Here is a 15106-nt window from a genome sequence, read left to right on the forward strand (position 1 = left end):
TAGTTACTTAACGTTCAAAAAAGATAAAATTGCAGAAAAAAACAAAAAAAAAGTTGCTAAAAAGAGCTCTGGCAACAGAAATCTGCAATGCTGCATGAGATGCTTTTCAGATTCAATAGAGTGTAATGCTATGCATTTGATACATGAAAAAAATGCCTTCGTACAAGTTCGGAATCCAAAACACTTTTTGAGACCTACGATTTCATATAAAGTACAGGGTGTTTCAAAAAGAATTACCCGATTTGAAATGCGTACATTACGAAAAATATTTGATATATATATATTTCTCAACCAGTGCTCCGCGGAGCCTCCACGGCCGTTATAGGAAAATAAAATCAATCAGTAAATTTGGTAAATACATAAGAAAAGAAGCCTAAAGTATTCCGCCATATTAATTATATACTAGAAAGGTTTGTTCGAGCCAAACAGGGCTCCGCCGTAGAAATTATGTACTGAAAAGCCAGTCAGAAAATGTTGAGAACCGCTGCTTTAAGCGATATATGATAAACTCTTGACCCGCGGATCAAATGTGGCCCTGAAGGTTATCTGATGCGGCTTGCCCCCCCCCCCAACCCAATTTTGTAAAAATGAACTAAGAATATTTACAGATCGCTTAAATGACCCGTGGCACAATTTCAGAGCATATAAGTGGCCCGTGGCACATTCAAAGATCACTTAAGTAACCCGCGAGACAGTTCCAGAACACTTAAACGACCCGTGGCACATTTAGAGATCCCTTGAGTGACATGTGGCACAATTTTAGATCACTTAAGCGGGCCCCCCCCCCCCCAGTGCGGTTCTACATCACTCTAGTTATCCGCGGAACATTCCCAGATTACTTCCGTGGCATAATTAAGGCTCATTGAGTGATGCGTTGCACAGTTTCAGATCACTTAAGCGGCCCGGAAACATTTCCCTAACACTTAAGCAGCCTGTACACATTTCCTGAGCACTTTTTTACGTTTAGAGAAACATTTAGAGATCGCTGAAGTTTCTCTGTAAGGGATTTAGCATTATAGCGAGTATGTTAGCTCATGTGCCCACAAACTAGCGAAAGATTTTTCTCATTTTTGGCGCACCGAGTGAGATGCCATTAAGAATACTTCATGTTTTCATAAAGGGTGGTTGATGAAGTAAGCATCATCAAACCCCCCCCCCCTGCCCCCTTGTCAGCAAAAGTCAGCAAATCGGAAAACCTCTCCTTTCCCCCCCCCCCCCATTGATGCGATGCCGACGTAATAATACTTGAATGACCCTTAACACAGTGATTCTCAACCTCTTTAAGACCGCGGCCCGGTAAATATCTTTTGCGTAAGTGAAAATTCCTTTCATACACACACACACACACACACACACACAACTAACGAGAAATTAATGGGAAAAATTAAACTCACTCTCTCTTCTCTCTTCTGCGAATCTCACGGGATGGGTGCGACAACTGTCAAAACCCAGCACTGGGTCACGACCCCGCGGTTGAGAAACACTTTCATAACAGACGCATAACATATAGGCGTTTAGAGAAGAGATTCTTGGCATTCCTGCACGAGGGCTAGCTTTGCGTACTATTTTAGAAAACCATCTGCACGGGAGAAATTTTATTTCACAAGGGGGCGATTCGATTCGCTGTCATTCAAAGAAGCAGCAGGAATGTGGAGGCAAATAGTTTCCCTAGAAACGCTGAATGAATTTCCAAAACGGAATTCTCCAGAAGGCGGGAAGTGGGGGTACGGACAGTACAGTGACAAAGAATGAAACGTGCTTTCATCATTTCGGTATTCTCGGGAAAGTCCAAAAACAAGGTGTGGGTGTTTCAAGGCGAAGCAAGGCGCCAGTCAAGGCTATAGGATCGGTATATAAAGGGATCATTCAAGTATTACGTCAGTATCGGGAAAGGGGGGGGGGGGTTCGGGTTTGCGTACTTTTGATGACGAGGGGAGGGGGGGGGTTTGAATGATGCTTACGTCACCAACCACCCTTTATAAAAATATGAAATATTTTTAATGGCATATTACTGGGTGTACTAAAAACGAGAAAAACCTTTTCTTAGTTTGCGGGCATCTGAACTAACATTCTTTTATTTGATAAGTCCCTTATACAAGCACTTTGATAATCTATAAATGTCCCGCTGATCCTTCAAGTGAGCTGGAAATGTGTCCGGGCAGCTTAAGTGCTGTGAAACTGTACCACGCGTCACTCAAATGATCTGTAAGTATGCCGCGGATCACTTAAATGATCTGGGAATGTCCCGCTGGTATTTTGAGTGATGTAGTATTGCACTGCGGGCCGCTTAAGTGCTCTAAATCCTGGCCACATGCCACATAAGAGATCTCTAAATGTGCCACAGACCGCTTAAGTGTTCTGGAAGTGTGCCGTGGGTCATTTAAGCGATCTGTGAACGTGCCACGGACCGCGTGAATGCTCTGGAATTATGCCACGGGTCACTTAAGCGATCTGTAACTGCTCCACTTAGTTCATTTTTACAAAATTAGGTTTGAGGTGGCGGACCACATCATATAGATAACCCGAGGGCTAGCTACATTTGCCCCGTGAGTCATAGGTTTAGCATATATGACTTAGACAGTGGGTCGCAATTAACTTTTGAAGAGAAATTTTGAGTTATCAGCCTTCAAATAGCATTGAAATTAACAGAAATTGATCATAACAACATATACACGGCATTTCCTTCCGAAATCTGGGAGGGGGTAATAGCGGGGCTCGTGAAGCCCCGCGTACGTCTCTGATCCCAATATGCGTTGGGAGGGGGTGCTGACGGGGGGGGGGGCTAAAAATATGCTGACGTAATACTTGAATAGCTCCCAAGGGAAAAAAAAATCGAATTTTGTAGTACCTACTGTAAACCCTTAGAAATATGTGACAGGGAGGTGGGTCGCAAATCACTGTTTATTCACCACGTGATCCGGAAATTTCGCCTCCGACATTTCGTCCAAATACACTCATTGCCATAAAAATTTGCGCACCAAGAAATAATTGTGGGATCGAAACGAAAGTTGGCCTGAAGGTACATGTCGGGCAGATATGCAAATGATTAGAAATGCAGCGTGATTGTGCATTGCGTAATGCCACTAGAGGGCGTTGAACTTCGTTCTCCTTGGAGTATAAAACAGGTAAGCAGAGATTGCTGGAGTGTATTTAATCGTTTGCAAAGGAAATGCTGAGGTAGACATGCCGTTACGCCGCCGTCGAAGACCATATGAGCAGTTGTCAGAGTTCGATAGGGGAAGAATCATCGGGATGATGGAAGCTGGGTGGTCAGCTCGGCGAGTAGCTCGTCAACTAGGCCGTTCTGATTTTACTGTGAGGAGGTGTTGGGACCAGTGGACAGAAGAGACGTCATTTACACGGCGACCAGGTTCAGGACGCTCTCGACAGACCAGTCGTCGAAAAGACCGTCACATCATCCGAAACGCATGCGTAGAGCCAACTGCCTCATTGGCCGCTATCCAGACACAGACAGCAGCTTCACTACGGGCCCCCTGTGTCTTCCCGAACCATCGCAAGGCGCCTGGCTGAAGGACATCTGGTATCGCGGCGCCCATTACGTGTGCTGCCAATGACACCCACCCACCAACGCCTCCGTTTGGAGTGGTGTCGAGCACGACGGGATTGGACTGCAACGGAATGGAACCAGGTCGTCTTCAGCGACGAATCGAGATTCAACTTGAGCAGTGATGGCAATCGTGTTCGTGTGTGGAGGCCCCGTGGTGAACGCTTCAATCCCGCCTTCGCTTTACAGCGACACACCGCTCCCACAGCTGGTGTCATGGTATGGAGTGTCATTGCTTACGATACACGGCCATCCCTAATATTGATCCATGGCACAATGACAGCCCAGCGGTACGCCCATAACATCCTTCAGCCACATGTGTTGCCACTCATGGCAGGGCTCCCAGGAGCCATTTTTCAACAAGACAATGCTAGGCCACACACAGCAAGGATGTCACAAGACTGCCTCCGCCGCATTACCACCCTTCCCTGGCCTGCTCTATCGCCAGATTTGTCACCAATCGAGCATATCTGGGATCATTTGGGACGGCAAGTTGGACATCCTACGAGGTTGGTCGAACTAGAGGCGCATTTACAGCAACTGTGGAACGAGATGTCTCAGGACATCATACGGAACTTGTATTCTTCAATGCCCGCTCGTATCGCATCGTGCATTCGCGCTAGAGGGGGTCCAACAGAGTACTAAAACTTCTGTTCATCTGTACTTTTTTCTGCAATAAATGATCCTTTTTCTTGGATTTTCTAATCACTTACTTATATCAACGTAGTACTTACATGTGTAAAATTTCGTTTCATTTTGACGACTTCTTCTAGGTGCGCAAATTTTTATGGCAATGAGTGTATTTCGCTCCTGGTACGTTTCGTCCCCGGTACATTTTACCCCTGACATTTCGCCCAAAATAAATGTATGGGCGACCAGGCGAGGACTAAGTAAGTGACTGACTGTGTGAATGAGCAAGTGATTTGGAGAGTGGCCGTATGTTTGTGATTGACCATATATGTAATTGGGTGAGTGACCGTATGATTGAGTGAGTGACTGTATAGGTGAGGGAATGCCATATGGGTGATCAAGAGATCGTGTGAATGACCGTACCAGTAGCCAAGTGAGCATGCGAGTGACCGTATGAGTGATCACACTCACTTGGTCTCTCATACAGTCACATACTTTCTTTCCAACCGATCACAACTTGGGTCTTTCGCCATGGGCAATTTACTACCGAGCGAATTGTGCCGGAAGCGTGTGTGTACCTAACAGTCGTGCGTATTTAGTGTTGTCTGGTTTTTCAGTTCTGCCATCTATGTTTCAGAAATGAAGTGAGTGAAGAGTAATGACTGAATATTTGTATCGTTTGTAGGCCTGTTGCTTTCTGGGGCAAGACTTTTCAATTGGGAGATTGGCTCGCATTCGCACCTCGAAGTTGGAAACCACAGAAAAAACCAACTTCGGCCGACCATCGCTGTAGCGACGGTGGGGTTGGAGCCGGGATCTCGTGATGTGAGTCCATAACTCTCTGACCACTCAACCACCACAGCGGCACGGTCACATACTATCATTCACACTCATGCGGTGACCCGCGTCTTCAATTTGCCCATCATACGGTTGCGCTCATTTACTCATCTGGTAACTCAGCCACTCACTTGGTCACTTCACTCATTACGTCACTCACACGGTCAGGGCAGAGAGAAGAAAACTATTTTTTTTCCGTCCAAGAATCACCTTTTCTTTGTTTCAATTGCGTTCTTCGCTCTGTCACCAAATTGCAAACTACGATTCATTGCCATGGTTCGTTTGTCTTAGACCGGACTCATCCCTAGCAGATCGTTATAAAAATAGAAAACGATTTACGGCCATTGACATTAGAGGCAGGGGAAACTCGTTGTGTCATGATTGCTGAAAATGACATCTTCGCTTACTTTAGCGTTGTGTCTTCGAGAGTTTCTTCGTTTCCATTTTTGCCAACTAATGTGGTCTGTTACCGCCACATTTCGTCTTTATATGGACACTAATTGGTTCTGGGCCAATCTTTCGTGACAGATTTCGAAAATTAGGTTGCTGGCCAACCTAAACACGGCCCAACAAATATTCCACGTAATTTATACCTGATAGGCTGCCACCTGAAAATAAATAGCAAGGGATCCCACCACACAAGAGCACATCACACAAGGGGTGTTACAATAATGTTTCTGTGGGTAAGTACGCATATCTCAGTGCAAAATACATTGGGTTGCATTTCTTTACTATGTATACAGCATGCTAGACACACGATATAAATCCAAAATGACAAGCAGGGTTTTTTAAGCGTAATGAAGAGAACGACCTCAAACTCATCTAGTGAAGGAATGCAGAACTTCTTGTGCATGGGTTGAGAAGACGAGTCAATTTCATGAGAAACGGGTGTGTTAGGACCCACGAACCTACTCGCGGTTGCCGGGTTTGAGCACTCAAAACACTGAAGCAAGAACTTAGAATGTTCTATCATTCTTCCTGAGGTACATCTGAAAATTATGTATCTTATAGAATAATTATTTCCTAGAGAAAAAGTTGCTCATGTGAAAAGTACTAGCAAGAAATAGCGCGTTACTTCCTTTGAAGTTATAGACTACCGAAATAAGAGCTATATGCAGTAGAATCCCGTTTTAACGAATACCGTTATAGCGAAAATCTCGTTTTAAAGAACACTTTTTTTTAATCCTCTAGATAAGTTTACATAGAAACAATGCAAAAATCTGGAATTTCTGTATAACGAAATTGCGTTTTAACGAAGTGATTTCTCCGGTCTCTTGGAGTTCGTTATAACAGTATTCGACTGCATTTCCAGTTGTCATCTCGAGCCAACAACACTTTCATAAGGCCCCCTATGTTTTGTCTACTAAACTACATTGAAATAGTTTTCCGGATTGGCTACAAGCTGTCCAAATCATATTTTTTGTGTACAAAATCGTATTAATTATGTGTTAACTCTTTCCACAGATCAACTTGATACAATATTGGAGTCTGAGTACATTCTGAACTTACCAGTTGACGTCTATTTCCGTCTTCGTAGAATAAAGGTAAATTAGAAAATGTATATCGTTGTAAAAAGGAGCGTTTATGGCGAAATAATCGCTACCAACTCAAATGAACTGATTTTCCGTTATATTTGAATTTGTTAGGAAACTGCTGATGAAGCCACCGATCGGTCCAAGCCGTTCGCATTGTTCAACAGCAACGAGGATGCAATAAGTAAATAAATGTCCATCCCATACAACTAAACCAGTAAAATTAAATATCATGTCGGTCGAAATGCGACTTTAAACGTGACCTTTTTTGGGCTGTACCCGTAATTTTGAGTTTAATTTTATGTGCAGATCTGATAGCTCTTCTCGAACCTGGCACTTGGAAACTGGATTACGCTCCGAGGCGCGTCGATTTCGGTCTGATGACGAGTTCGAGCTGTAGCAGCAGCGAATTCATGGAGAACAAATCTGATTATTGCGTCGCCGAGCTACTCCCTCATAGGTGAAAAATCAGATTTGCATGTTTGAATAAAAAGTAATCATGATGAGCTTCAAAAGCGTGTTTGTTTGTAGGATGAGAATTGATTCGATACCGTCCGTTTCATGTTCGCCAGTGCAGGTTGAGTGGTGAAAGCTGTAGAATTTCGCCTTCTTGCTGGGAGATGGTGATGACGCCTGGTTACAAAGACTACGCATTGACTCATCAGCTCTTATATCTCCAAATCGCCGAAATGGTATGTTCTTAAGCCTCGCGGTTATTTTCTTTTCTTTTTCGTGTTCAACATGCTGCATTTCGCTTATGATAAAATAGTCTTAAATCCTGAATGATATTATTGCACACTTGAACCTGAAGAACTAGATGCATCCAAGTTCCCATCAATTGTGTCATTTCTGATCTTTCCAGACGGGTGGATATAACTAGATACACCAACACACTGAGTTAGAAATGCATGCCTAGCAATGACTGAAGCCAACTCCAGCATTAATAGTGCATTAGTTGCAGCAGTCTATAATCAGATGTTTAATTTTTGCATTGTTTTGCATTTACTTGCTTGGTGGGTTGGATAGATTGATGGGATATGGGAGGGTGCTGCTACTTTTCCAACAGATACCCTTTACATTAGAGGTTCCGTAAGGAATATTAGCGTGGATATCTGTCTGGTGTTTCAAATTCAAGCTGTCTATAATTTGAGCAGGGTCGCGAAAATCGGATGCCGTGATTGTACACCTATTGTCGAAAGCGCTCATTAAAATTCAAGTCTGACGTCTTAGTCGGTCAATTCATTGCACTGCAGTCAATAGAATGCTCCTCGAACCAGGCGGAACCAAACGGGACCTTCTGCAGGTGAAAGTACCAGCAATTGCTCTGCTGGTGCACTCCACGTGCGATACATACACATACACAAATGAATTTATGGGGTTTGAACAAAACACCCCAATCGTTTTAAACACTAACATTCAGTTTAATGGTTTGAACAAAAAGACACACTGATTACAAAATTATACTCTTTACGTAAAAGCTTTCGTCAAGAAATTTGGATCGCCTATATTTGACGAATCGGCGATGAATATGGTAAACTTGTCCTAACCTGACCGCACGTTAAAAAAAGGAAGAAGGTAAAAGACAAGAAAATATATGTAAGGAAAAAGTATAATAGATAAGTAGATAAAAGAGTATTGTTTTTAAAGTCTCTTTTTCACCCTCACCCTAGGTATTCTTATTCGCTCTCGCATGTATAAAGTAGAGAGATACATTATAGGTGAGGATAAAAAATCAGTGACAGGAGTATAGAAAGAAAAGATGGCGTCAACTTCAGAGAAGGGGATCAACTTCGGTTCATAGGGTTAATATAAAGCTTCACGATGGTAAAGATGGAGAGAGAGCGAGAGAAGAAAGAACACAGGAAAAACACTCTTGTTTGAATTTATTCCACTGTCGGTTGGGCGAAGTATGTCGTCCGTGATCGCAAAGGTGTTGAAAAAACTCTCGAAAAAACATCAAGCAAAATCACGTGTTTTAAAACCGTTAAGAAAGTAAAATAACATCTAATTATAAAGTTATATCGAAGAGAAAGAGTGCGCGCGCATCTGAAGAGGGACGAGCTTTTCTATCGGCGTTAGATACGAGTCTCCTCAGCTTCCTTTATGCAAACGTGGTGAGCGACGTCACATGTGGGAGCGTTGCCACTGATATAACCAAGTGGATGATACACAAATGAATATAGCCAAGTGGAAGATGCAGAATTGGGGATCAGTCACAAGCAGCAGCGCGAACCGATGTGCATCGACATCGAGAGTATCAACTACAGTAATAAAAGTCCCAAAGGAGGAACTTCCCCCCCCCGATTGGTTACACCTCCCTACTATTCGACTTCATACAGCCAAGCAGTAGTTACGGAGATTAACTGAGGCAGTCCGGCTGCCCCAGAGTCTTATAGTAAAGGCTGTCTCATAACGCGCTGGAGACAGTACCAGCTGACGTCATCGCCCTGACAGAACCAGTTGATTACCATTGGCTACTCTGGTATTTCAAGGTCACGCTTTAGTTAGACAGTATTAGAGCAGAACGTCAGGCCCCTGATTAGAGACCACATCCACTGAGCCAAGGTGACAAAAGCAACTTCAAAGGGGGATTAGACAGCCCTTACTATATAGCCTAGGCCTAGAGCGTCCCTCTCGAAATGGGAAAAAATTGCTTCAAAAAAAGCGCGTTGTTTTACTACCCTATCAATTTTGTTCCCCCCCCCTCCCCCCCCAAAAATAAATTTCTGGTCAAAGCTCTGCTGTACAGTTTTGCACCTGTAGTGCAAGATGCAGGATTTCCATGGTGATACCGCTATATTCTCAAACTCGGGTGTTTAATTGGAAATGGGACTCGTGAATCCGTGCCAGTTGCTTTCAATCGGGGGTATGGATCAACATTGTTGCCCAAACGAAGTAGCTAAGTTCTTGGTTCGGGCAACAAAGTTGAGCTCCGTGACTTGCATTAAACGCACTGCTGGCGTAGCCCGTATGGTCAGCTTTCTGGGCTTCATAGGCTTCTTAAAAAGTGGGGCATAAACGGGACATTGATGTTACTATTCGATGTTCCCCCCCCCCCGTTCATCCCTGACTTAGCAAAGAATGGCAACATTATAAACAGTCACACACACGCAAATGGGAGTAACACTATTTTCTGGTTTTTTGCACAGCGCCATCTATGAGGAATTCAACATCTCTGACTATTTTTAGTACATCGCACTTTTTAGTCTCATTTCCCTTTTTTTTCCCCCCTAAACTAAAAATGCAATAAATTATTATGAAAAGTTCAAGTATCATCAAATACTGTGTTATTTTTTTATCATTCAAAACTTATTAAAACAATGATATGATTTATAAATAGCATAAGATATAAAATTTGGTTTCTTTTTTTGTTACAGTACAACTGCGGGTACAAAATGCCCATGTTGAGGGGGAATTACCTGCGGTCGCTACATGACGTTCTGTGCTCCAACATTTACAGAGATGCCGTTGTGATTTCTCGTGCGAACTACCCCGATTCTCACAGGGATATCTTCTCCGAACAAAGTATGGAACATATATAACGCCTTTTTTTTTTTTAATTTATTACGCAAATACAAGCATATCATTCAAACACATGATATACAAATACACGTTTGTTTCAAAATTAAATTAGCACACCCGAGATATTTACAAGTGCTTTCATGAAATGTTCAAGCTCTAAAGAGCTCACATTAGCAGTGCGGTTGTAATTTGCATTCTCATCTTCTACCAGGTAGATATCTCGAGCATATCCGTGGCATAAAGTAAATAGAATGATGCGTCCTAAAATGCCAAATTACTTTATCTTTGTTTCGAAAAATTTGAACAGTAAAAAAATTGCCTTGAAAACGGATTATTATATGAATATTTACATGCAAATTTACATCGGCTTGATCGATTAAGTGTTGTACACTTTCTTGGTTATATATGTAAACTTTGAATAGTTCAATCAAGATTTTTTCCTTTGTTAATTGCTGCAGCATTGATCTCGCTTCTTTGACACTGTCAAAAATCTTGATGGCATTTGAAATTTCCATCTCCGTACAAGTCTTCAACTTCTAGAAGCAAAAGATAGAGAGTCTAATGTACACATGCATCCAGAAAAAAGTCTTTTGATTCACTGGTCTTTATTTTTTGGTTCCAGCAACTGAAAACTTTGTTTGAAGAAGCAAAACACGAAGAGATTAGATCAAGAATTCGGCAAAGTCCATCAAACATCATAGATACTTCGGTGGTTTCGTAATATCTGATGATTTTACCCGATGCTTATCCTACCAAGAGATTGTGGAGTCGTGCTAAAAAAAAAAGCTAATCAATTACAAACCAGCAGCTATCGGCTCTAAAATAACGGATAATGGGATTTAATAATTATTTACGGATAATGGAATTCATGGGTGAGGCCCGATCCATATCTGCTCTGGAGACTCATCAATTCAATGTCTTGATGCATGAAATCCATGGACAAGACCAAAGATGGTCACAGTACAATGTATTCGTACGATATCAGCACACGTTTTCTCATACTGTCCAAGCAAATGCGCATGTAATTTTGCGTTTGCAGAAATGTGCAATTTTTCTATCCGTATTACTATAAGATTGAACTATTTTAGGTTTGCATACGTAACCAGGAAAGACATGCACCACTTATTCTATAAAGTTGATGCAAATTTGCATGAAAATATTTATGTAATATTCCGTTTTAAGTCAGATCTTCTAGTTTTCTTAAAACAAACAGGAAAAAGTAATTTGGAACTTCAAGACGCATCAACTCTACTTTATGCAATTTTCTTGCCACCGACATGCTCACGAAGAATCACTTAGAAGATGAAAATTACTACCGCACTGTTAAGTTAGGCTTCAGAGCTTGAGCATTTCATGAACTGCTCTTGTAAAATTCTGGGTTGTTTTAATTTTTCGAAACAAAGGTGTGTACACACGCATATAATACAAAAAAACACCTTGTGACCTCTCAAGGGACTGAAAAGTCCTCGCTATTTTATTCAATACTAGCTATAATACCCGGCGCTGCCCGGGATTTCTTCAATGAGGCTTTTGGATAACGTGATATCTCCCTCTTTCTTTGAGGGACATGCAAACCGTGTGTAAGTTAACCAATATGGCGACTTCCTGCGCGACTCATGAAAGAAAGAAATCTAGATTTAAAGAAACGTAGAAATGAATTTTTTTTCCCCCTTCTTTTTAAGGAACGCAAAGTATTTCGATTCTCCCCCATCCCCCTTGAATTTCAAGTTATCCATCTCCCTATTTCAGCTTTCAAAAATGCTTAATTAAAACTGTGGAATTTCTTCGATGTACTTTACGGGCGCATAATTAATTTTAAAACAACCTAAAATATGTATATGAATTCATGCAGTTGAATATTAAAAGACAATACGGAGACATTTTTATTTTCGAGCTTGAGAACATGTAAATAACAAATAGAAATCAATGTTATTGCATGGATATTCAACACAAAAGTAGGTCCAGCTAATTACTTCATATTTAATCTCCTGGGCTTCGTATATCTCTAAGCAAACTCAATATTTCAAAAATCGAGAATTCAATAGAATTTTTAAAATTATTGATCTGGCGAAAACCCCTACTAAATTTCCGCATTTCTACAGCAAAATCGGAAATTTTAATACTGATTTCTATGGGATCATCATTTGCCTGACCCTCAAAGTGACGCTGATTATGATTTTGACGTCTATTCAAAAAGCCTCATTACTGGGAGGAATGAAAAAGCGACAAACCATTATAAAGGCATATACTTGTCTGAAACGCATTGCTAGGGAACCATGGTAATCAAAGTAAACATTGTTAAGGCCCAGAAACCATTGTTGCCCAACAGTTTTTCGCTCATTTCGGGCATTTGCTCTGTTCTGACGAAATTTTAAAGTAGCCTATCGTTCAAGTCGGGTTCCATTTGGTATATATGCAAAATTTAGTTACGATCAATCTAAAATTGTAGCTTTGTATAGAGAACATACACACACACACAAAATCAATTTTGTATATATAGATTCTGCAATATAATTCAATTATTACTTACAGTAATTAACTGACCTTTGGCCAACTGATAAAATTACTTAATTTTTTCTTCACATTGAAATTCAACATCCAGTTGGATTGTGTGGAATGATGGGATATACGGATTTCTGGAGGAAGGACTGGATGGACACCATCCTGGGATGGCAAACGCCTCTTGGCTGTTACTTTCATCCAAAGAGATGGGCGTGTACAGGTATTTTTTTTTCCGTATTAATCATGTCGAAAAGGCTCATGTCCCTAACACGATATGGATTATAATCGATGTCTGACCTAACTCTCGGCAATTTCTGAATTCCAGAAAATCTGACTAAAGCCCAAGAATCAAGAAGATCAAAACGCGAGGATATATTCACGACAGGTATTTGAATATCTTCCATTAAGAGAGATTGTCAATGTATCTCGATTGGGATCTTCTGTTCCAAGATATGGATCTGGGTTCGAAGCTTCTGGTGATGTAAACTGATTAATGATGAATAACATTCTTTGTGACATGCCAAAAACCCGTGATTATTCATTTACTTTTGCAGACGGATGCTCCGTTCACATGACTGGCGTCGCAGCTCTCACCATGACCACCGATATAAAGTTCTGTTCTCAACATCTCTCGCAGCATTATCGCCCTCCGAAGAAAAGATACGATTGAAAACATATTTATTGTTTGCGCATGCGTAGTGTAATTTCATTGTGTTATCATCCGCATTAATAAAGTGATTTGGACTGCAAAGACCGTTCCCATGACTGCTTTTCGTCATAAGAATATATTTGACCCATTTATTCAAGAATTTTCGGTGTGTATCCAGGCGCATCGTTCGCGCCAGAGTGGCGTGGTGGTAAGATACTCGTCTAAGGTTGCTGTCACGGTCTCCAGTTCGAACCCAAGGGAGGATATAGATAAGGTATTTTCCCCCTAACGAACTTGAAGCGACCACCGATAGGTAGTTCCTTCATTTCCAATCCATCTCATTAATCGCAGCAAATTGCGATATGGTCAGAGCTGGTGTTTGGGTGAAGTAGTCGTATCGTTGTGCAACAGGTGATTTCCAACCTTTAACCGTAAAGGCCCGTTCACACACATCAAGCAATTAATTAGTTAACTAAATTTTTCATCAAGTTCTTCAAAATTTATGCAAATGGACACGAGCCGTTCACGCGGGTTCAGTTGTCAAGTTGGATACAATCAGCACCTCCTAGAGATAGAAGGCCTCTGCACTGTTTGCCATAAACGTCATTCAGACTACGTAGCAAGTTTGCCACATTTTTAAACACAGTATTCTATTTCGTTTCTTCTTATTTTTACGTAGAATCTTCCTAGTTGGCTCTCAAATACCGCATAGTGATTGGATGTGGGGCATAGAAATCGCCAATTCTGAGCCCGATCATTTTTTCCCCTCCCTCACAACGGTGATACTGGCACCCAATCATTAAAAATGCTTCAAATATTATCATCGAACATCATGGAAGCCGTTCAAGTAGAATAAAGTAAAACAAAAACTAAATATTTCAAATCTTATAGCGTACTTGAACCTTACAAGTCACATGATATGGCTTATAAATCTGATAAAAAAATCTTCATGCACCCAATAAGTTTACTACAACAATAATATAATTTTACGATCAGAAATGATCGTCAATCATGTACAAAGTTATTTCAGAGAATTTTGACAAACTTCATTTAGACACACCCCAACAACTCCCGATGTTGTCTTATCGGATGAAATGTGAATGAAAATTATGCTGCTTGTTAGATGTAGAACTTTATAGGAATCCCCTCCACTTAGAGCTTGGCTACTTCACTACACACACACACACACACACCAACTACGGCCATATCGCTATAGTGCAATTTATTGCCGTTACCGAGTTTGGTTGGAAATGAATTCGCCATCTATCGGTGGCCGTCTCAAGCTCGTTAGGAAAAATACCTTACGATTTATATTCTTTCCCCCCCCCCCGGTTCGGACCTGGGAACGGAAGTTAAACTTCACTGTGGTAGACTAGCATCTTACCAGCACGCCATTTGGGAGCATTGGAGCTTGGCTAAAAGGGTACATTTTCCCAGGAAGAACATGCATAAATTTCAGAAAACCCCACGTTTCATAACTGTCAATTTTTGTCGTTAAACTTATGGATTTTGTTTTGTATAACATTTCAGTGCTTGGAGAATATTTCCTCTAAATATCACTTATTATGAGCTGATGATCACTATAAATTTTAAATTTTTAAGGTTTATAAAAAATAGAATTTTTGTCTCAAGTAGCTTCTGAGATGATGAGTGAAGGAATTTTAAACATTTTTTTTTTTTGGGGGGGGGGAGGGTTCAAAGTTTCCTCTTAGACCAACGATTTAGGAATTCTCTATTGGATACCCTGTATAGTCAACATAAAATACGTTTCGAGATAATACATGTATATTGAAATACTTCCAAAGCATGGCTCAATGAAATGAAAATTCGCAACTAGAAAAGTAATTTTCTCTCTTATAACGACGAAGA

At 41.1% G+C, this 15106-nt stretch overlaps 1 protein-coding gene across 2 annotated transcripts in view; it reads left to right on the top strand.

The window, feature by feature from the left end:
- LOC149077905 (UPF0764 protein C16orf89-like) overlaps nucleotides 1–13336 on the top strand; it is a 38828-nt gene extending 25492 nt beyond the window's left edge. Inside the window, exons 3-10 of one of the 2 annotated variants that reach the window (XM_089241418.1) lie at nucleotides 6497–6576; nucleotides 6679–6748; nucleotides 6874–7024; nucleotides 7142–7256; nucleotides 9942–10089; nucleotides 12689–12808; nucleotides 12914–12973; nucleotides 13143–13336. In XM_089241418.1, the coding sequence (XP_089097544.1) occupies nucleotides 6497–6576; nucleotides 6679–6748; nucleotides 6874–7024; nucleotides 7142–7256; nucleotides 9942–10089; nucleotides 12689–12808; nucleotides 12914–12973; nucleotides 13143–13258 (860 nt within the window). In that variant the 3' untranslated portion in view covers nucleotides 13259–13336. The remainder of the gene's footprint in view (nucleotides 1–6496; nucleotides 6577–6678; nucleotides 6749–6873; nucleotides 7025–7141; nucleotides 7257–9941; nucleotides 10090–12688; nucleotides 12809–12913; nucleotides 12974–13142) is intronic. The other variant, XM_089241419.1, reaches the window with a different exon arrangement.
- Nucleotides 13337–15106: the final 1770 nt, after the last annotated feature.

This window comes from Pholcus phalangioides, unplaced genomic scaffold (assembly GCF_987345545.1).
Source record: "Pholcus phalangioides strain wild (caught in Gottingen) unplaced genomic scaffold, Ppha-v1.0 ptg000014l_1, whole genome shotgun sequence".
Lineage (NCBI taxonomy): Eukaryota > Metazoa > Arthropoda > Arachnida > Araneae > Pholcidae > Pholcus > Pholcus phalangioides.